General features: G+C 39.2%; 1 protein-coding gene across 1 annotated transcript in view; it reads right to left on the bottom strand.

Moving 5' to 3' along the window:
• Window positions 1-16361, bottom strand: part of PLXNC1 (plexin C1) — a gene marked incomplete at its 5' end in the record, with an annotated part of 144234 nt that overhangs the window by 78322 nt on the left and 49551 nt on the right. The window contains 3 exons of the mRNA XM_008576575.1: window positions 1500-1584; window positions 5779-5926; window positions 13467-13581. Of these exons, the coding sequence (XP_008574797.1) occupies window positions 1500-1584; window positions 5779-5926; window positions 13467-13581 (348 nt within the window). The remainder of the gene's footprint in view (window positions 1-1499; window positions 1585-5778; window positions 5927-13466; window positions 13582-16361) is intronic.

Genomic DNA, 16361 nt, shown 5'->3' with positions numbered 1-16361 from the left:
CTGCCTAGAAGTTGCAAGACTAAAGGTGTTACCTGGCAAGCAGAGGGAATGGAGTGCCAGTGTTTGCTCTACAATCAAATTAAGGAAGAATTGTGTCTGCTAATCAAATAATCTATCATGCATGGATAACTGTGGAGGACTTGGAAAGCACTTATTAGAATAATTAGAGTTAAAGAAGAAATGATAAAAAGGGAAATGGGGACTGGTCTGGAATTGTAGCCAAGGGAGGCCAGAGGAAGCCTTGTGGAAGACAGTGAGGGGGAATAGTGCAGGGCGAGGGGACCCACTTTATGTTTTATATAGTCTCCAAGAAATGCTGAAGCATTCTGAGATTCTGGCCTACAGAAACTGCAGTTTTGATGGGAGGAGAAAACACAGACTCGCTTCTGTGTTTATCTGGCCACCTAAGTGAGCTAGAAGCAGCTTTGTGATTTGCACGCTTATGCCACCCCTCCGGGATGATTCCTGTGCTAAGTGCTCTCCTAACAGGAAGCAGTTACCTGTGGAAAGGGCACTCACTCTCTTGGGGGGATCTGGATCTGAGGTCTGGTTCTTAATTACTAAGCATATGGGCCTGGAGCAAGTTGCTTCCCTTTATCTGGCTTCCAAAACTGGGGATCAGGGGAGTTATGTTACCTGTATATTCTCTTTGACCTATACAATTCTATTTAGTTCTCCCATTTTTTTCCTATTTGCATGGACTTCTGAGGCATTCTGTGTCAGGTTTTGTATTTTTTCCTCCCTAAATTCATTCTGTCTTAGAAATGATTAAACTCGGCAGTAAGGATGAGTTCGGAGCAGCCTGCCAACTCTGGTTGGAGTTTGAACTCATCTTCCCCATAGAAACAATGGTTCCCAGGCCAGGCCAAAAGAAACTCACATTTGGTACTCACACAGTTGGTCAAGCATATCATGGGACGCTATAAACACAGCTCATGCACCTTCCCGTTGTTTCCATGGGGACCTCCATCCCAACTTCCAACTGGAAAGTCAGGAATCTGAGAAACCTATTTCCTGTGTTTTCTCTGCTTTAGAAACCACGAGTGAGGTGGGTGCTCGTTCAGCGGGGCTGTAGCTCAAAGGGGCAGCATGGACACGTTCCTCTGGTGAAGGACATTTCATCTTGTCCTTCTCCAGTGTGACGTCCCCTGACCCTCACGATCCTGAAGCTATTCTGGCCAGGGGACAACCTAGCAGCGCCCCTTTTTCTGCATTACTCCAAGGCTGCCTCTTGGTCTCAGGAAATATATTTCCCTGTTTGTATGAAAACTTAAGCACTGTCCTTCTCTCCTCGTCTGCTCCAGCTTACTTGATAAGGCTCAGATGGGCAAACTGAGCTTATGCGCTCAGTGGCTCTCTTACCTCCCGTTAGGACATGCTCCAAAAGGCACTTTGGAAAGTTCTATTCCGCAAAAGAGTTCTTTAGGAAATTGAGGAGGAAAACAACTAAATAAATTAAAACCAATGAGAGAATATTTAAATTTCAAATAAAATCTTACTCTTTTAATGATGAGCAGTTGGTAAAGTCGAATCTGTCTGATAAATTCCAAGAACCGAAGGAGAACGTCACGACAACTAAAACATCTGGAGCAAAGGGGGAAAAAAATCATTGACAGTGGATTCCTGCTAGAGTCAAGCATAGCTGTAAAAGCAAAAAATAAATATTTTTGCCTCCTCTGCATAGAGGGCGGGGTGTACCAGCTGTTCGCGAACATTTCAGTCAGCATGTGGTTCCTTCCTCTTGGGCCTTTCACACCAGGCAGCCAAAGTGCACAACACCAGCCTCCAAACAGACTGAACCCAACCCTGGTTCCAAGCCTCCCATGGATAATCACTAGGAAAAAGCCATTTTACAGGCCATTTACATCTCATATTCTCCCTGGGATCACTATCTCAGCTTGTAATTGGCCAAGGCATAAGAATAAAACAAGTCACTGAGCAAGAAGAGCCTAGAACATGAAAACCAGACTGTTGCATAGGAAATCCTGCAGCTTCACAAAAATCCACACTGCAAATATTTACCTAACAAACTCTAAAGGTGTGGTTCTCATGGGCTGGGATCCACGATCTTCTGAGAGTCAACTGTCACCAAATCTGAGAGGAAGGTTTTCTTATTTGCTTTTGGAAATGTACCCATGGCTTAGAATACCCCAAAGGAATAAAATAAGAAAGATAAAATCTGTGCTAAGTCAACATTAGAGAAATGTAACATTTCCTGTATCTCCTTAAACATATATATTCTATCCAATGCAGTGATTCCCCAACCCCATTGTCTATCAGAATCACTCGACAAATTTATGGAAATACAGATGCCAGGGCCATGCTCCTAGACATTGTGATTTAGCAAGCCAGAGGAGGGGCTGGGAGTCTGGGTTGCAATGCTCTCCTGCCACTGTAGAAAGCCAGGTTTGGGTGCTACGGCCAGGAGCAGCACCTTTCTAATCCTGTTCTATCCAGGGACCAGTGCAAATAAGAAGGTATTAACATCTTCTTCCTTTTATGAATTAATGGGGGTACTTTTTAAATTAAAGTCTTGGCAAAATAAAAAGTTAGCCTGATTTTGTTGGCACCCCTCATTTTCTCACTGAAATTTCATTAGTGTGTGGTTTCAAAAGTCTAAGAAGCCTTACTTCGAGGTGTGTCTCCACAGCAATAAAATTCGCCCTGATAGCCAGAATTCCACATTAAATTCTGCTCACATAAAGAGGGTATATGTGAAATAATAATCTTCTGTTCTAAAGACAAGGAGGTTAGGAGGCTGACATGACCTCTCTGCGAGAGCATTTGATAACAGACACTTGATAAATGTTAGTCGAATGAACATATAAGCAGTAAGTACTGAGGACTCCCAGTGAAAATACATGTCAATGGAATCTACAAGTGTCCAGCAAGGAAGACTGCAAAAGTCATACTTTTCTGAGCATCAACCATGCACAAAACGCTATTTGGAAATATCACAAGGAAATGAATATTCATGATCTCTGCTCTGAAAGCATTTACAGTTGTTCTGGAAGAGGTAAAATAACTTAGGTGAAAAAAAGCACCATGATGACAGCACAGTCGATGAAACACCATATGAATGGTTTGAGTTCCATGTAGTATTTGGGTACAAATATAGGGGTGCCTGTGGAGGACCAAAGGGGTGCCAGAATGACTGGTGGGATGGTCACAGCAGAATCTGAAGTTGTATAGAAGAGGCGACTTTCCCCCGATGTTTCAAAGCAGAAGGGAAAAAGGACTTAGTGAAAGGGGTGAGGCCACTCTTTGCTCAAAGAAGGTCATGGACAAAGGCTTGGCAATGGCCACTGGCTGGCTGAGTGCAAGGGGTGGGAAGTGAATGTGTTTGCCTGTTCAGAAAAGACATTCAGGAAAGGGCAGGTAAAGGATTGGGTGCAATTGATAGCAGTTCTAAAAGCAACAAACAGGCTTTACAAGGAGATCTCAAATACTTTAGAAGCATGTTTTATAGGGTTATAGGTATGCAAGGTCTGCACTTCGAGGCTGCATAGTGTGGACAAGGTAAAGTAAAAATCCGAGATAATTTTCCAAGCAATTCAGACCCAAACACTCACCATGAACCCAGGAGCTGAGAGGCACTTTTAAGCTCAGGTCTTTGGTCTGGTGCATTAAATTCCCTTTTGAGGCATTTAGAATCAATTGAGAGCTATTGAGTGAATGTTGGTGTCAAAGTAAAAATCCGAGATAATTTTCCAAGCAATTCAGACCCAAACACTCACCATGAACCCAGCAGCTGAGAGGCACTTTTAAGCTCAGGTCTTTGGTCTGGTGCATTAAATTCCCTTTTGAGGCATGTAGAATCAATTGAGAGCTATTGAGTGAATGTTGGTGTCCCCCCCCCGCCAAATTCGTATACCTAATATCCAATGTGACAGTATTAAGAGGGGCCTTTGGGAGGTGATTAGGGCATGAGGGCTCCACCCTCATGAATGGGATTAGTGCCCTTCCTTATAAAAGAGACTCAAAGGAGCACCCTTTCCCCTTCTGCCATGGGAGGATGCAGCAACAAGGTGCCATCTACAAAGCACAGCACAATCCCTCATCAGACACCAGATCTTCTGGCACCTTGATCTTGGACTCCCCAGCCTCCAGAAATGTGAGCAATACCCAGTCTTTATAATACCCTGTTTACAAATTACCCAGTCTAAGGGGATGCAGCAACAAGGTGCCATCTACAAAGCACAGCACAATCCCTCATCAGACACCAGATCTGCTGGCACCTTGATCTTGGACTCCCCAGCCTCCAGAAATGTGAGCAATACCCAGTCTTTATAATACCCTGTTTACAAATTACCCAGTCTAAGCAATTTTGTTATAGTAGCACGCATGTACTAAGACATTGGGCAACTCCAGTTCTCGCCAAAAAGCTCTCTCAGCTCCATGATGGTCATCACACATTCTAGGAGGCCTACACCATGAACTTAATTCTACTTTTTGTCTTTCTCATCTAAAGAGACTAATGGGTCCTCAGTCTGTCCCTGTACCTCCTGAGCATCTCTTGAATCCATCCACTTGAATGAATGAACACAATGACCTGTCTCCATCCTCATCTGCCTCTACCCCAGCTCTCAGCTTCACTCTCCCCTGGACCACTGCAATGGCTTTCCTGTCTGATCTTTCAGAACTCAGTTTTCCAGTCTTTCCCTTCTATGGTCCATCTTCCACCTATGGCCATTCATTCATTCAACAAAAATGTATTGATTACAAATGGCTACTGAGTGCCAAACACTGTTCTAAGCACAGCAGGGAAGACGTCTTCCCAAGGCCCCTGCCCCCACAGGGCTGACATCAGCTGGAGAAATACACAATTGCTCAATTGTACCTTTCTGCCAAATTACCCTGATTGTGCCAGCCTCCGCTTAAACTTTTCAGTGTCTCATCACTGCTCCCAGGAGAGAGTCCATGGCTCACTGGGCCCTTTACTGTCCCCTGACTGCCTTCCTTGATATCCATTTTCTATCATTCCACTTTCCACCTGCCTTACCCCGTTTGTCTTATCCACACAGAACCTCTCTTTGTTCTTCAAACAAAGCTTTTTCTCCCCTTCTGGCCATCACACAAGTAAATCTCTGCCTAGAACATTCGTCCCCCTCTTTGTTTGGCTTGACTACTCCAGTCTTGTTTGGACCTCACTTCCTCCAGGATGCTTTCCCTGCCCCAGCCCCACCCCCAAGCCCAGTTAGGCACCCTTTTCATGTGCTCCCCTGCATTTACACATTGCACTGTACTTATCTCTACTCCAATAGGCTATAAATGCTGTGGGAAAGGACCAGCTCAGTCTTTTTTTGTCACTGTGTCTATTCCTAGCACCTAGCATAGTGCCTCACACACAATAGATGTTCAATAAACACTTCCTCTATGAATGAGTGAACACAATGAACTTAAGCAGATAGAACACTGGCTGTTATATTTTCTCATCTCACCAAGGGTATTCCCTGCTTTCAGATCTCTGAATTACCTTTGGGTAGAGTCCGTCCAAAGGTGTCTGGCTTCACTGTACTATCCCATCCAACTTACCCTCCTCTGTCATTCTCTAGTCACATCTGAGAGTGGGGTCCTGGAGTCAAGGAACAGTGGAGAGCAGAGGTGAGCAGGACCCAGGGGAAAAAATCAAGAATCAGAGGATAGGGAGAGAGTGAGTCTATAGTTGGGGAGCTCTTCAGATTTCTTGTTATTTTAATAGATCCTTGGGCAATCTGAACTCAGGAGGTCCTATGGGTTTCTCGACTTTATAACAAAAAAACAGAAGAGTCCTCAGACCTTTGTAGGTTGGTTTGGTCGGGATGCTACAGGTGCAGGTCTGGTCTGACCGACTTTCACCCCGGCAGAGCTCCTTGCTGGTGTCCACATTCTTCACCATGCACTCCAAGGGTCTTGGGGAGAAGCTTCCCACCATCGTCACTGTCGTCTGTGCAGGGAAGATGATACAGGAAAATATGACTGTTTTTTGCATCACTTCCATCCATCCAGAGACTTACATGAACTCACCCTTTGGCCTGCCTAGGAAGGAGAGTTTATCAGAAGAGCTGATGTAAAGAATAGATGTTTTCTTGGCTATTTGGTTTGCTCTTTTGTGAATCCCATAGTCCTATCCTTTGACCATTTTTCTGCTTTGTGTGTGTATTTTTCTTATAAATTTTTAAGAGCTCTCTGCATAGTATGGATATTAATCCTTATCTGTCATATTTCTGACACATATTTTCTCCTTATCTATTGTTTGTCTTGTGGTATCTTCTACCCTTACACAATGTCTTTCTATGTAATCAAATATAGGGTTTCTCGTCTTGACTATAAAGTGCTTCCCACACTCTAGCTTACAGATAAATATAAACTGTTCCACCAGCTTTATTGCTTTATTTTTTAAACTTATATCTTTAATCCATCTGGAATTTATTTTATATATAGTGTGAGATAAGGGTGCAACATTATTTTTATCCAGATGGTTAATCAGCTATGTCGTAACTATTTACTAAAAAACAAAAACAAAAACAAAAACCCTCCTTTTCCCACTGAAATGAAATACCACTTTGTCATATATTAAATCATCATATATCTGAAATCTATTTCTGATCTCTATCTGCTCTGTTACAATAATCTATTGATCTACTTCTATTCCAGTGTCATCAAGTTTTTACCACTGTGACTTTAAATATACTTAGCAGCTGATAAGAAACATTTCCCCTTATTTATCTTTATTTTCCTAATTTTCTTAGTATTTCCTAGACATTATTCACCCATGTGAGCTTTCAAATCATTTTCTCCAAAGAGGATGAGGAGACTGTGAATAGCAGTTATATATATACATGCATTAATTTTAGAAAAATTTATATCTTTACGATATTAAGTATTCCCAATCAAACACATGATTTTATTTTCATTTGTTTCTTTTTGATCCAGGGTTTATTTAAGAGGGTGTGGCTTGATCTCCCAGGTGTTATGATACATTTGTCACCTCTTTATTTCTTATTGCAAATGTTATTAGATAATAGTTAAAGAAGGGGGCCTGTGAAATCTACTTTTAAGATTAGTTAAGGTTTTGATTGCAGTCAAACATATGACCAGATTTGGGGGGAGGGGGTGCTTGCGTGTATGTGCGTGTGTGCATACACGTGTATGTACACAAGGGACACAAAAAGGATATCTTAAAATCTCCTCTAAAACAACTTTTTCCCAAATGAATTTACCCAAAGGAACAAAGCAGCCAGGTCTCCTGTTCAGAAGGAAAATTCAAGGAATTAAAATGCCAGTGGTGGACTCCTTTTGCATCAGCTACATGAAGAGGATCTGGTGGGAGATGGGCTAAGAACAAGGAAGCTGGAAGTGGAGGAAGTGGTAACCTCATCGTCTACTAGGAAGAGCCACGGTCTAGACAACCTGGGAGTGTCATCTTCTGCTATACTTTGGACCTCTGCCCGGGTTTTCTGTACCTGAGGTTCTGTTGGTCCTCTAATAAGCTTACTAAGTCTATTCTAGTCCCTGGGGGTCACCCCCATCTTTCCATTTGCAAAAGATTCTGTTTCTGAGCCATAGAATCATGCTGGAAAAAAGCAAGATATTTTAGCCCACTTCACCTGGATTGAAGTCCAACCATCTCTAGGGGACTTGAGTGTAGTAACGAACCCCAAACCATTCCTTTTAGCTCATCAACAAACAGTTGGCCTCTCGTTCATGCTGACTTCTTCAACCCAGCATTTATATCCACACCACATAATCACATCGTGTCTTGTATACATACATGTCTTAAATTGAATTCATTGCTAAACAGTATAACAGGAGTATCAGAAAGTGTTTTAAAATCCTATTTTCACCAACTCTTTTACATTTCCCACATTTCCTCCCACTTCTCACATACATAATTTTTACATAACTGTAATCATTCCATTTATTTATTCCATAAATAGTTATCAAGCTCCTAACATGTGTCAAGTACTACACAACATATTGAATACATCAGTGAACCAAACAGCTAGTCCCTGACCTCAAAAAGCTTACAGACTAGTAGAAGTATAGAGCGCTCCACTAGATTAAAACTGGAGGGCCACATGGTATCGAGAGATCATCAAGAGATAAGGGAAGCCTGGGCTAGGTAGCTACAGTGGAAACGGAAAGAACTGGACAGATTCAAGATACCCTTTAGAGGGAGCATAAGGATTAGAAGTGGCAGACATGGATATGGAGGATTTGGGGGAACAAGTGCATGGATGGAGATATCATAAGTACCATATACCGAGATGGGACATATTGAGGGAGAGAAAGACTCTGGGTGGAGGGTTCAAGATCTCAATTCTGGATGTATCTAGTTCAAAATACTTGTGTGATAATCAAGAGGATATGTCAAGTTGGATATGGGTCTGGGAGTCAAGTTGCAATCTGGGCTAGAGATAAAGAAGACGTGAACGTTTAGATGATATATAAAGCCATGGGAGTGGATAAGACTGTCTATGGACAAAGCATAGAGTAAGAAGAGAGGAAGAGCTAAAACTAGGCCTTATACAGCTATAATATAAAGTCTGGGAGAGAAGGAACCAGCAAGGGAGGCTGAGGCATGGCCAGAGAGGAGGAGAGCCCAGGTGGAGAGGGTGTGTCATGGAAGGCAATGGAAGAGACAGGTTCAAGAATGCTGCCAGTCGGCCAAGTACGATGAGGACTTTATAGTGTCTGCAGGAATGGTTATATGGAGTTCACTCGTGACCTTAGCAAGAGCAGGTCCATGAACAGTGGGGCAGAAGCCAGATTGGAGATGATCTGAAAACAGGAGGCAGCATGCTTTTTCAAGTGCAGTGGAAGAAAAGAGTAGCCAGGGAGTTGAACATATTTTTGTGTGACTTTGGGTTCTAAGTGAGTATGGTTAAAAAGCTGAAGCTTTGGCTTAATAAACCCAAAATGGGAATCCTTACCAGGTTGATGGCTCTTTCTTGAACTAAGCTGGATAAAGAGAGAGGGAAGACACAAAGGGTCAGATGGACATGCCAATGCAGAGACAGCTGGAACATCAATTAGCTGGCAATATCCAGGGACTAAAGAACTCCGTGCTAGGTAACATTCTATTGGGTCAACCCACGATATTTTACCTAACCTTTCTCCTTACTGCCAAACAGTTGGGTTACTTCCAGCTTTCTAATTCTCTGAATGCTACTGCAACAGCATCTTCATGCTTAGGGTTTTTCTCCTTTCAAGTTACTTCCTCAGGATTCTAAGCCTGGAATTAGTGTTTCGAACAGAATGAATATATTTATGACTTTTGAAACATACTGCCAAATTGCTTTCCAAAAGGGTTGTGCTAATTGGCATCACCAACACTGGGTGTTAGCATAGCTTATTATCGCTTTAATTTGTGTTTATTTGAAAACTAGTGAGGTTGAACATATTTCCATATTTATATCTACTTTCTGAATCTCCTCTTGTGAGAATATATGCTTTCGCCTACTTACTTTTTGGTTTCTTGATGTGTTTCTTTTCCTTTTTTCCTAGTTTTATTATCTTGCAATTAATATTTCGTCTTGGCAAATATTTTTCCTAAGTGCATGCTTTGGTTACCTCTGCATTGTTTATTTACTTTTGCGGCTGGACAGTACAGGGAACTCTTATTTTCTGTTGTACAGTTTTTGTTAAAAAGGAAAGCCAGCATACGAATATTTTTCTTTTGTTATTATATACTTATTGCTTCAGAGTTAAGAAAATTATCATACTTTCTGATGTTCAATTCCATTTTCTATTAGTTCTTCTTTTTACACAAATTCCTTAATTAGCCTAATTTTTTTAATATTTAATGTAAAATATGAACTAAATTATGTTTCATAATGTAAGCCAGTTAACTCAACATGTTTTATCAAATAATTCCTTTGTTTCTTCTTATTTTATGATATCTGATCTTTAAAATTTTCACATCTATTTCTGAGCTTTCTACTATACTCTGTGGATCTATATTCCTATTTTTAAATCAGAATCATGAACTGAATTATTGTTGATATATATGCATATACATATTTACAATCTGATGAAAGTGGTCATCTTGCCTAATAAACTTATTTTTTCAAAATATATTTTGGATATTCTTGATTAGTTCATATTATTCCAGATTAATTTTATGTTAATTTTAAGAAAATGCTTATTCAAATTTCACCAGAATTGTATGAAATCTAGAAAAATAGGTTCAGGAAGAAGTGACATTTTTACAATATCTTCCCACCAAGAATTGTAGAATGTGTCTGGATATACTCAAATAATTTTTATGTCTTCCAAGAAAATACCTTCTGTATTTTTGTTTTTATTTTTATTTATGCTTATGATTTTAGCTGATAAGGTTTTACTATGATGAATTATACATAGCCTTAATAGATCACTGCTCTGCTATCTAATTACTATAGAGAGAATAGCTTAAGATAAGTTGTTGAAAAACCCAAATCACTAATTTTGTTAACTGTCTCCAACATGAATCTCCTAGCAAAAATGATTTTCAAATGTAGGGTATATATATATATCTTGCTCTTTAAGTTTATGCTTGAGTATTTCTGTTGTTTTTATGAATGGGACCTTTTATAAATTGATGTTAAAAGTTTGTTTTACCTGACGTAGTAAAGTTACTTATATTTGAGTATCTATTGAACATTTAGCATTTCATTTAACTTTTATTCTTTTGAATAGTGTTTAAAGCTAACATATTTAGATTTTGCAGATATGCAACCACTTAAGATTAGAAATAATGATATATTTGTATATTTAATTCCAATCATTTCTACTACTTGTTTCTTGTGTTACTGCACTGGACAGAACTTTAAAAACAATGTTGATCTTTTCACTGACAGTGGAATTCCTTGTTTTAGTTCTGACTTGTAAAAGAATGTTTCTAGTGTCTCTTAAGGAACCATGTTGTTTGTGAGAAATACTTTTATTCCTATGTCTTTTCTATTTTTATTAGTATAAACCATTTTTACTGAATATTAAAATCTCTTTATAGGTATGCAAATATATAACTTTACATAATACAAAAATGTATCACGTCATACATCCTTTCTTGTGTTTGTCTGTGCATGTGAGGCTTTCGCTTGTCTTCTTTTTACTTGTCTCTGCCTTCCCTGTCCACCACATCAGTCATTCTGCCAGGGGAGCCCTGTTTATAACTTCATATGAATTTTTCCATATTCTTCTCCATGATCAAAACCATATAAGGACATATATCCATAAACATATACAGGGACATTTTTGGACCAATATAAGATCATGATACGCATACTTTTTTGCATCTGGCTATTTTTACTCAACAAAAAGTCACAGAAATTCCTTCAAGACAACTGGAATTGCTCTAATTATTTCCTTCTAATGCCAATTCCATAGTGAGGATGAGGATATACTATTATTTAATCGTTTTGTGTTAAGAAACAAAGCTTCTTGTGAACAGAGGTTCTGCATTATATGGGGGGTTTTCTGTACAAACAAGGTTACTAGAATGTTACCAGGCATATGATGGGCAGTTAGCAGATACTCTACAAATTGGGCTAATAGATGGAATTGGGGACAATCACAGACTGCCACCTCTGTAGGTCAAAGTAAGGTATTTTTTAAATAAAAAAAGACCTGAAACTTTCAGGTAAATCATAGATGGTCATAAGGGTAGGAACTATTTTGAAATAACATGATCAAGAGATGGAGTCAGATGTCTTATCAACACTTAAAATAATCAGTCCAAGGTTGGTTTCAAAGAATGGCTTTAATCAAATTATTACATTATTATCTCTTTTACCTTGAGAGTGATGGTGAGCTGGAGAGAGTGAGGTAATTGTTGGTGGGAAGAGTCTAGAGTAGAGTAGGCCACAGTGGGACTCAGGGTGGAGAAGAAAGCACTAGTGGTTGTCTAGGTGGTAAGCACTTTTTGAAATGTTCCAAACTAAGTATAAATGATGATTAATTTATACTAGTGAGCCCATAGATAGGTAAGCAAATTGTATAAGAAGCACTTTTTATTTAATGAACAAGCCACTTCCTCACACTACATTTAGTTGAAGTATTACCCTTAAATTTTTTTTAATGATTAAAGAAAAAAGTCTTGCATTATCTTAACCAATTATTAGAGTCATGGGTATATTCAAGGATCATGGTACTTTCTACCATTTTCTATCAGCACAAAAGTCAGTTATCTTTCAGACTGATGAAAGAAATTAAAATTTGGCCATATCTATGCTTAGATGCTTAAGCATCTTTTCCAACAAGGATCATGGTACTTTCTACCATTTTCTATCAGCACAAAAGTCAGTTATCTTTCAGACTGCTGAAAGAAATTAAAATTTGGCCATATCTATGCTTAGATGCTTAAGCATCTTTTCCACCAAATCTATTTATTCTGACTCGGGGCTGTTAGAAATTTTTATGAAGGTTTTGGAAGTTCTTTTTTTTTTTACCCCCCAGGAAGACAACAGAAAGTGACAACAGCCAAATAAGTTTAAATCGGTGAGTTCTGATCAGTTATGACTTGAAAGCTTGATTCTTTTATTATTTATCACTCATTAAATGTTCTGGCTCTCCTTTATTAAATGTTAAATCATCTTAAGTGGTATGGTTCTTGCTATTTATTTGAAATGGCAAAGTGTAAGGGAAAGGAGAAAGTGGCCTATTTCCTTGTTAATGTGGCATTCAAATAAAACATAGCGAGCTCAACAGACAGGTCAACTGGCTGCTGATGGGGACTCTGTACAATTATTCATAACACAAGAGCCATAATTAGGGAGAAAATGTCTCCTTACAGTACCACTGAGATTGCAAAGCAGGAATCCCATTTTCCCGTATGGCATGGTTGGCCTGTGCATCAGAAAATGCTCGAATATGCTTATTGCTTCCTTTCTCGCATCCAGCGACAGGGCTGATGTGCTACCAAGGGGGGTGCTGCCATAGCAAGAGCCTACTAGCTTTCCAAGGGACCCCCACTGCAATATTCACCACCCACACCAGTTTTCTCTCATCTCTACCAATAAAGCCAATATTGCTTGAAGCTATGAAGTTCATAAGATACTTGCTAGGAGAAGCCTAAACACATTAGGATAAAGAAGCATAAAATAAAACAGAATTCTACAATTAAGCCAAAGTTAAGGAATCTTGTTGACCATGAGTCTGAACTTCTTTTTCTCTGTTATTTAAATCAATATGTATTTCTACTATATTAAAAGTTCATCTTTTCTTCAAATTCAACTAATGAAGGTCATCATTAGCTCCACAAGATAACAAAATCCATGAGGGTAGACCCATGAAGTGACTTGGTTACTACTCTAGCCCCAGCACCTTGCAGAGTGGGTGGCAACTGGTAGCACTCCATATTCACTCATGAAATGAATGGACTCGTATAAACTAAGCTCATTTGGTTGCTAAAAGAAATATTTTACCCGCAGAAGGAAGTCAGCATTAGTTGTATGAAATGAGACAATGCAATGGAGAAAAAAAATTAAAATCTTTCCTCTTACCTTATCTACACTGCTTCGAATTATCTGAATTTTAGGGCACTTTTTAGCTCCAGATGAAATATCCAGCCAGTTTTCTAATTTCTCTGAATGTACACAATCTCCTTGAAAAGTGCACCTAAAAAAACAAAAAAGCAACAAAACAGCAACCCCGCACATGCATTAGTTAAAACTTTCTCATACTTGGCTTCAGTACAGAATGCCAGGCTTTGTATAGTGGATTATTGATTTTTGAGCAAGAGTAGGAACATGATGCTAAAACCATGAAAAGCAACAAGAAAATAGCAGAGTGCTTTTTTCCATCATGTTTAGGAGCAGAGAACAAATGTAGACAACATGTTGAACTTAGACTCCTGAGCCATCTCTCATGATGACATTGGCAGATACATCCAAAGCACACCCTCTCATGGATTCTAAAATACAGAGCTCTCTTCTAGAAATACCTAGCAGAGAACAGCCCAAGAAAGGGTTTACACGTTGTACAAATTTTAGGTTTGCAATTCATTCTCAGAATAACAACCTATTGTATAACTTGGTTTTTTGTTAAAAAAAAAAAAAAAGCTACTATTTTGTGCTGTGCAGTATGATAATTAAATAAAAATATTTCAAGGGCAGAGTCTGCCCAAGAATTTGATAAGATATTCCATAACCATCTGCTACATAACATTTATTTAGACAGATAGCAAATTATATCAAAAGATAGGGATGAAACATTTTCCAGGGCCGCTTTTCCAAGTCAGTGCTCACAGGATGCCCCAAATAAGTCCTCAGTTGTGGTCAAGGCCAACTCCTTTGACAAACAGATGCTCAGAAGCTAAGTGGTGAGATCACTGGCTTGCTCGGTGTGTCAGTCACCCTAGGTCACGCTAACTTGGGAACCTTTGCCTCACCAGATGGGCCACCAACCCGACAAGAACAATGAACACAAAATGCCATGTTATCTTCAAACAGTGTGGGACTCCCTAGACGTTCTGTCGAGTAGTATCAAGGAAAGAACAACATATCTGTGGTATCTACACCTCCTCAAACCTGAAGGTAAAATGAAGGGGTAGTGAAACCAGCGACAGCGAGTTTTAAAAGAAACTGAAAACACATGAATCATGAGATTGAACAGCAACCAAATGATGTCCACATGCAGCTGTGGCGAGTCCCTAAGGGGATCCAAGTCGAAGGAGGCATATACGGACGAGCCCAAGTGGCGTACTGAATTTCACCAAGGTTTTATTTCTTCTTGCTCTTCCTTCTCTCTCTCTTTTTAATTATTAAGAATTTAGGCCTCATGACTTCGTCTTTGAGCTCTGTGCTAGTTTGAATATGGCAAAAATAGAACAGGAAGTCAGTGAGTTTCACTAAACATCATCCCCAAGCACAATACTTTCCACATGTCATGCTCTTCTGACATTTTGGGGAACCCTGCTCATAGGGAGCACATCTGTGTCCCAACTGCCCCTTCATGTTTGCTCCTTCTTCAACATCACAGGCAAGGGGATTTTCATCAGCAATCCTCCAAAGCCATAAATTTATTTGACCTTTGATGGCTAGCTCGTCCGTCACAGACATTAAGTTCAAATTAAATCGCCTCTCAATGTCAGCGAGAGTTTGCAACGAAGGGACAAGTACTGCTATACAGAGGATGATGAGGCTGGTTTCTTATTCTGTATCCAAAAGACATCACGACTGGCAAAAACTCCCTGCCTCTCATGGGCACTTTGGTTTGTGTAAGGCACTTCCTCTGCCTATAAGAAAAAAAAAATTAAGCCAATTTTAGAGAGGCTGGAGTACAAATATTGTTGGTAGGCTCTTAATGCTGCTTGGGAAGTCAAAGCCTAAGGCTGCCAAAAAAGCAAGTGTAAAATATTTCATACAAATTGTGCTACAATTTGCCACTTGGTAGGCAAAAAACAGTAGTGCCACTGAGCTATCACTCCCTTTTCTGAACTCTTATAGCATTTCTTGTCAAAACCACACGTTTTGGTATTTAATCAGATGCTGCCTTGAATTACAACTTAACCATTTTATATGTCTATGTCATTTCTTTCCAAGTAAGCTCTAAGTTCCTCAAAGGAAGGGAGAATGTCTTTAATATTTCTTCAGCAAATCCCTCAGCATCTGGCAGCACGACATGCAAATACTACAGTTTCAATAAACATTTTTCAATGAAATGGATAAAATATGAAATCTCTATAGGTCTTTTCTGTTGGTGATTTTTCTTCTTATGTCCGACTCCACCTTATGGTAAAGAGACTATTTTTAATGTAAGCTAAATTTTTAACGTAAGCTAAATGTTCGAACCTGGGGGTCAAATTAGGAGTTCAGGTTTTCGGTTTATTTAAAAAAAAAAAAAAAAAGACAGAAAAGAAAATACATAATGAATCTTTCCTTTTCTATTTTGCATAAGGTAAAAGAAAATCTAATAATATTAAGTAACTCAACATAAATTCCTTGTTTATATAGAAAAAAAAAANAAAAAAAAAAGAAAAACCTCTGAAATTTCTGAGCTCCCATTCCTTGCCTCTCACCAATAAAAAAATAAAATAAAAAGCAAACCGTGACACCAAGAATGTATAACCAGATGGTCAACCAACAACAGTATCTTTTTACTTCTCAAATATTGCAGATTATAAAATCCTCATGGCAATACATTACGCGCACAGCCACATTTCTGAAGGAGGGGAGCAGATCTTAGAGCTCCCACATTTTAAACAAAACCAGTTAGCTTGAAATAATTCCTTTTGAAAGTTATCACTCTTATTCCTGTGTATCAACGAAAGCAATGGCCAAGTGCAAACACACTTAAGTGATTGCCCTGATAAAATTAAAATCTCATTGTCAGACACGAATCTTAACAAGGCCGATGCCTCAGTGATGCACTTTTCAAACAGGCTGATTTCTTTTTTT

The sequence above is a fragment of the Galeopterus variegatus genome, unplaced genomic scaffold (genome assembly GCF_000696425.1).
Source record: "Galeopterus variegatus unplaced genomic scaffold, G_variegatus-3.0.2 Scaffold1368, whole genome shotgun sequence".
In the NCBI taxonomy this organism is placed as follows: domain Eukaryota; kingdom Metazoa; phylum Chordata; class Mammalia; order Dermoptera; family Cynocephalidae; genus Galeopterus; species Galeopterus variegatus.
Note: the sequence above shows the minus strand (reverse complement) of the source record. Positions and strands in the feature narration are given on the sequence as shown.